Raw genomic sequence first — 6,711 nt, 5'->3', positions numbered from 1 at the left:
CCAAGTTAAGTGTCTGTCTCTCAAGCTATATGGATTTCATTGATGTGGCAAGAGAACTACCTTGAAAATTCATTTTTCTAAGATAATTTATTACTAAACTGAAATAATATCTTGTGGATTTTCACACTCTTGGGTGAGCCTGCCAGGGATGCAGGTGCTCAGACTTCCATGTTGACTAGACTTAGGGCAAACAGAAAAGAGAGGTTCAAGTAACTCCTTCACAGGAGAAAGAGCAATGATGGAAAATAGAAATCCTGTCCTTGTTCCAAAGCTCTCCTTTGTACATATAAAAATGTATAAGAAAACTCCAGGAAGCTGGTTATTTTCCCCACCCTCAAAAGTACTCTGCTTCATGATATATGTACTACAGCACTGATATTCTTCCTGTGACCTTTAAAATAGCAAGATTTTATCAGCATCAAAGGCAGCTTAATGGACATGGGAAACTTCAGCACCTGAAACTCACTTGTTTAGCCTTCCAATGTCTGGGTCCTAGTTAAAATCTCTGGGTGGTTATTTCTGACTCAAGAACATTTCCATCATTTCTTAAGGGAACCGTGATGAGGAAACATGAGGCTATTTAGACTCAAACACTCACATACAAAGCAAATGTTTCATTGTCTTCATAGCCCCTGAATACAGACTTTGTTCTTAAAACTGGTACTTATCACTTGGGCCATGCCCTGCTTATAATAAACAGCGCTGTCCCTGGCAGGCCCAAAACTCTTGGCAAAGTTTTTTACACTGTGCTCAAGCTTCTTCCCAGGTGCTTGGTAAAATGCAGATTCCTTATACCACCTCAGGCATAGAGATTATAACCAGTGCTGGGACCAAGCCTGGAAATCTGTATTTTATCTAGCACACCAGGTGTTTCTTGTACACACTCAAATTTGAGAATCATATTAAGGAAGTGTCTTTTGCCAATACACAAATAGTTCCAGGAAACAGTTTTTACTTTTTAAATGAAAGATGGGATTCAAAGACTCTTAGAGGAGAAAGGCCAGGAAGACGGGAAAAGGCCAAGAGGCAGGGAGGAAGAGGGAGGAGGGAAGAGGGAGAAAAAGTAATGGAAATGAGGCCAATATAATCAGATTTTAGGTTTTTAGAGGCAGTAACCTAGGAGCCCTGGGAAGTTCCCTCCTCTCCTCCACCTCTCTCCAGCATAGTCGCTGAGTAAAGGACACTGCCCTTCAGGAAATTTCCTTTAAAACACAGCTTCCAGTGGTGGCACCAGAGATGACCACCCAGCTGCCTCAGTTGGTCTGACAGAGCTGACATTCCTGAGTATGTGCACCTGAGCTAAAACGCTAATAACAGTTTCCAATATTGAAATTACTGCTCTAGGACTGACAAGCTAGGACCTGATAGGTCCAACAGCTCGACTGAAGCTTGTATCTGCCTGCAAGCCCACAGAGGGATACCACAGACAGTGAGCAATAGCACATCCAATTCAGAATCACCATTTTACTTGCCATAGATATAGAATTTCTCATCACCTTTCTTCTTCTCTCCTTCAACCCAGTTGCATCATGGGCATATACATTTCCTCTGTCATATATTTCTGTTTATACATTTGGTACAGGGTGACAGCCTATGGATAGTAGTTTCATAATCCAGACTCATCGAATTAGAAAATGCTATAGCTGGCAGCAGGTACCCACTGAATATCTACAGTTGCACAGTCCATTTACTTTCATCAGCTTTCTCCCGAGTGGTCTTTGTTGATCTTGCTTTATAGTTGCTTATGGCCACTCAGCCCCAAACCATACCATTTATGCAGAATTCTAATTTATTGTGTTGAGAACAAACCTGTTACTCTTTCTTTCTACTTACTTGGCCTCATGGAGGGGACACGGGGTTGAGATATGTTCAAAGCCAGAAGGGAACCAGAACCAGTGATTCAATAGAAACAACTGAGAATCACCACTGAGTCTAAATTTCCCATAACTGGGGACATTTGCATCTGATTTTGTGATGTACTAGAATAATGCAGATTTGTGTGTTTTGATCATTCGCTTCCAAATGATGCAAACAAAAAAAAAAAACTGCTGCCATGGTGAATCACGAATCTCTCAATGGCAGTCAGCACCCCTGGGCTATTAATGAAGGTTAGCTCACAAATGCAGCAACAGCCAGGAGCCACAATTGCTAAGTGAGTCTCTGACAAAAGAATACATTTATATTTATCCTTCTGCTGTCATTTGATCGTTGCTTTGTTTTTTTAATTAGAAAAACAATATTTAGTTATGATAAACAATCAAGGAAAAAAAAACAGAGATTTAGGGTTATTGCCCTTCAAAGCTACCTTTGCATTTTGAATCATTACTAATATATCCTGTTTTACAAAGCTGACATAAGCATCCAGATAAAATGCTTCTTATTTATAAATACTGTTAGTTATTCTCAGAAAGACTGCCAGACTTTCAGGCATATTGCTTTTAGTTTACTTGCTTAGAAACATGCAACTTTACCCTAACACTTAATCAGGCCACAAAAGCTAGAGAGGTGGGCAGAAAAATGCAGTTCTCCTGAGGAAAATCCCAAATGCTTCTACACTGTTGATTAACATCTGGATCACCTTAAGGGTGTTTGTGAACCAGCAGGAAATAAATTTTTGGAGAAGGCCATGGACTTAGGGGTGGTTGCTTTAGTATTTAATAATAAATCGTTTTCAGTTGATAGAAAAATACTGAAATCTGACTTATATATATGAGGCTGATTCAAATTTGATAAACATGTTCCCAAAGGAAATTACTGCATTTATTAAAACCCTAGAATGGCTGAACAGAATTGCAATGGTCTTATCCTACAGTCCTTGCTGAAGGTAGAGAAACTGCTCCACAGTCCACCTTTCAGCCAACCAAAGAGGAAGGTCAAGAGTAAAGAAAGAGCAGGGCTGTTTTTGTCTAAGCTAAAAGTGGCTATGAACTACCAAGATACCCAGGGCTAGCTGTCGTCTACAAAGTAAGTGTTGCTGCCTTGCTGGTAAAATGTGATGTGTTGATGACTGTTACATTACATCTAAAATCCCATTTACTAGTAATAGAAAAGCTCAGTTAAGACTTTTGCCTTATGTCTCCTGGTGCTTGATACAGTGTTGTGTGATATTACCAATTTTCGCTTCAGGCGTATTCACATGCAACAGTGACGACTTCACGAGAATTTGCACATTTGATCCAGGGTGAAATTATGCCATTTTCATAGCAAATCAACTTTTCCCTGGCAGAAAGGGATAAGTACTTTTGCATCTAGAGAGATGTCTTCGTTTTCAAGGAATGAAAAAAAAAAATTGTCGATAGAGGCATTGTGATTGAGTCATTCTAGGGAGAGGCCCAACTGGCAAGAGTCCTCTTGGCTCCCTTTCCAATGGGGAGCAAGTTTTTTAACCCTTCTTGTTTTGACTTTCTTGCGAGAAAGAGAGAAAGGGAGAGGGAGGGAGGGAGGGAGGGAGGGAGGGAGGAAGGAGGGAAGGAAGGAAGGAAGGAAGGAAGGAAGGAAGGAAGGAAGGAAGGAAGGAAGGAAGGAAGGAAGGAAGGGCGGGCAAAACCGAAGTCACATGCAATTTTTTTCTCCTATATGGCACACAGCTTCATTGGAATACCTTCACATCTCTAACATCGCACAACACATAGAGAAAATGTCTGTAAAAGGGCAAATTGCTGTTGATGTAACATGTGAAATTTCACCTCAATGTGCTTTGCTTTTAGTAGTGTCAGAGGCAGCAGGAATTTATTCATGCAGCCCTACTGATTTGCAGACTGGGAGTAAATACTAGGCGTTTTGCAGCGATTTCCAAGAGCCCCCTTCAGTAGAAATGATATACTGCCTTCCTGCATCACATTAAAGTGGAGGATTGAGAAGTGAGCCCAGCTGAGCCATTCTGTACACACCTAGCCAGAGTGCAATTTATATTCATATAGAGTTGTGAGTGGTTTTCAGAGGAAGACAGGGAAGAAGAGCATTTCTCTGGAAATTTTTCACCAAAAGCAGAAACTAAACTCTGATTTGTCACTGCCATTTTTTTTTTAATGGTTCTTTCTTCTTGTAAATTCTTCCCTTCCTGTAGGATTAATACCTAAGACTGTTAGGGATCTCCCCTGATTTCTTTTTTAAAAATAAACCTTCCATAATTTTTGTTTTAAATAGTGCATATATCCTTTCCCTAAGTTTTTGTATTGAGGACAAAGTCTATGACTTTTGATCACTGGGCATATATTGGGAATTGCCAAGCTTTACTCTCATGAACAGAATCTAACTGTACCCCATAAAAGGTCCTGCACTGTTACTACAGGTGAAACTGATGAGAAATTGGAGAAGAAAGGATTGATTTGTGTGGCATTTGGTGGCCACCAGCCATTTGATTTGTATTCAGTATATTAAGGATTTTAATATGGAGGTTTGGAAAATATGGTGGCCGAGCCAGAAAGTATCAGGTAGGGTCAAATTTAGTGTTTAGTGGTCAGAGTCTTTTTGTATTTTCAAACATTCCATATATGGAACATATTTTCTATTTGATATATGGAATATTTGATGGAATGTTTGATTATACATTAAAAAGCATTTTACATAAGCTATTTGATCCTGTGAAATTGTATTTCACTAATGACTAGTAGTTTCCTTTTTTTCTTGGAAGAAAATACACCAATGATAGTTATTTTGCTGGCATTATTTTGTCTAGTTTTGTTGTCTTTCCAGGAACAAATTTGAGGCATCAAATGTCACTTTATGTAAAATGCGGAGGGTAATAACCTTTATAAAAGATCGCATAGGGCTGCGTGCAGTGGCTTATGCCTACAATCCCAGCACTTTGTGATGTCGAGGTGGGAGGATTGCTTGAGCTCAGGAGTTCAAGACCAGCCTGGGCAACAAGGCAAAAGCCCATCTCTACAAAAAATATAAATATTAGCTGGGCATAGTGGTGCGTGACTGTAGTCCCATTTTCTTGGGAGGTTGAGATGGGAGGATTACATGAGCCCTGGGAGGTCAAGGGTGCAGTAAGCTGTGATTGTGCCACTACACTCCAGTCTGGGCGACAGAGCAAGAACCTGTCTCAGAAAAGAAAGGGGGAAACTGCATGAAAATAAAAGAGATAAATAATCATAATGTCATAACAAACATGACTATGTGCACATAGCTATACCAGCAAAATATAGCAGAAAATCCGATGGTTCTGATAGGAGTTAACTGTGGAGATGTGCCAGAGACAGCAGCTTTGTGGATGGTGACACCACAATGTCTGTGGCTTGAGGGCCCTGCTGCCTTCGGATTCTGACATAATTTGCTCTGATCTCCATCAGTTGTTTTAACTCTGTTAAAAAAAAAAAAAAAAAAAGAAGAAGTTGAGAGACAAGTCAATGTTATAGAAAAGAATTAAAAGTCCAGGATGATGAAAAACTTGAAGACCCCTCACAAATCCTTGGCTCCTACCCTGGGCTCTCTCATTACAACTTTGACTTCTTATCATATCAGTTATGTGTTAATAGTCTTTGGATTGCTAGAGAGTGGAAGTTGCTAGGGAGGACTTCTTTCCAGGTTTATTATGAAGCCTGAATTGGAAGTTAACCTAGGGCTGGTCTAAAAATTGGACCCACTGAAAAGATAGAAAGCAGCAGTGAGAACAGTGTTCAGATTTTATGGCAAATGGCATAAAACACTCTTTTAATTTCGTCAGGGGCTTGTTTTGAAAGAAGCCATTCTAATAGCTTCTGGTTTGTTTTGCAAAATCCAATTGATTCTTTTAAAAACCCAATGTGATTCTTTGATGACTAACTTTCACATACTAAATGTTCTTTGGTATTATAATGCATAGACTGCTTTATTTTTTTCCTACATACTTAAGCCAGTAGGTCACAGAAAAATCATGAGTGGAATGATTAATTAATTAAATGTTCCTTAATGGATATAGGCATATAGTTGCATTTCTCTCTTTTCTTTTTTAAAGCATTCTGAATATTTAGATTTCTAATAAATGATTATTACTAACTTAATTATTTCAGGAAAAAAATAAAATGGCAAGAGTAAAATAAGTTTCTAAAGAATGACTAAATCAGACTTTCTGCAATCAGAGACTTCCTGTAATTTCCTAGAACACATATAGCTCATTGGAAAGAACTGAGACAATAGGAGGAAACCACTAATCCTTTCACCATGAAGGTAACATAGGGAACCTATTGTCATAGGAAAGGAATAAACTTTCATATGATGGTAATCTATGTGTTTATAGAATTGAAGATGCAAAAATGAACATTCGTCTCCATAGCTTTATCAAAGATACACAGAGCTAACATGGAGGCAAATGATAGAAAGAGTAATATTTGCATTTCCATTTTTTTTCTCTTCCAGTCACAGTTTTTTATTGTTGACAAGTTTGTTTCTGGGAAGGCAGCCGACATCTCTCTCTGTCGTTGGATACCCTTTTGGCTAGCTTGCCTGAAGCATATTTAGCTTTATTTATCACACAGGCTCAATGAATACAATACTGCAAGGAAGGTGTGGTACAGGCAACAGAAGCCCATCCCAGGAATATGAAAGACTAAGCCCAGATAATGAAGGGACTGGGAAGGTACCTCCTACTAAACACATTTGCTCACTATTTGATTGTACTCTAATTATTTCATGTGTGTTCATATTCTTACTTAGATTGAAAACTCTCAGAAGAGGAGCCTAGCTTATGTTTATTTTATAACCTACATACTTTGGGGATACAGAAAG

At 38.9% G+C, this 6,711-nt stretch overlaps 2 protein-coding genes across 2 annotated transcripts in view; one reads left to right on the top strand and one right to left on the bottom strand.

Annotated features, from left to right (window-relative positions):
* Window positions 1–6,711, top strand: part of DNAJC24 (DnaJ heat shock protein family (Hsp40) member C24) — a 940,502-nt gene that overhangs the window by 398,222 nt on the left and 535,569 nt on the right. The window lies entirely within an intron of this gene.
* LOC126936347 (doublecortin domain-containing protein 1) overlaps window positions 1–6,711 on the bottom strand; it is a 404,995-nt gene that overhangs the window by 9,223 nt on the left and 389,061 nt on the right. Inside the window, exon 32 of the mRNA XM_050759023.1 lies at window positions 5,141–5,308. Within this exon, the coding sequence (XP_050614980.1) occupies window positions 5,181–5,308 (128 nt within the window). The 3' untranslated portion in view covers window positions 5,141–5,180. The remainder of the gene's footprint in view (window positions 1–5,140; window positions 5,309–6,711) is intronic.

The sequence above is a fragment of the Macaca thibetana genome, chromosome 14, assembly GCF_024542745.1.
Source record: "Macaca thibetana thibetana isolate TM-01 chromosome 14, ASM2454274v1, whole genome shotgun sequence".
Classification (NCBI taxonomy): Eukaryota; Metazoa; Chordata; class Mammalia; order Primates; family Cercopithecidae; genus Macaca; species Macaca thibetana.
Note: the sequence above shows the minus strand (reverse complement) of the source record. Positions and strands in the feature narration are given on the sequence as shown.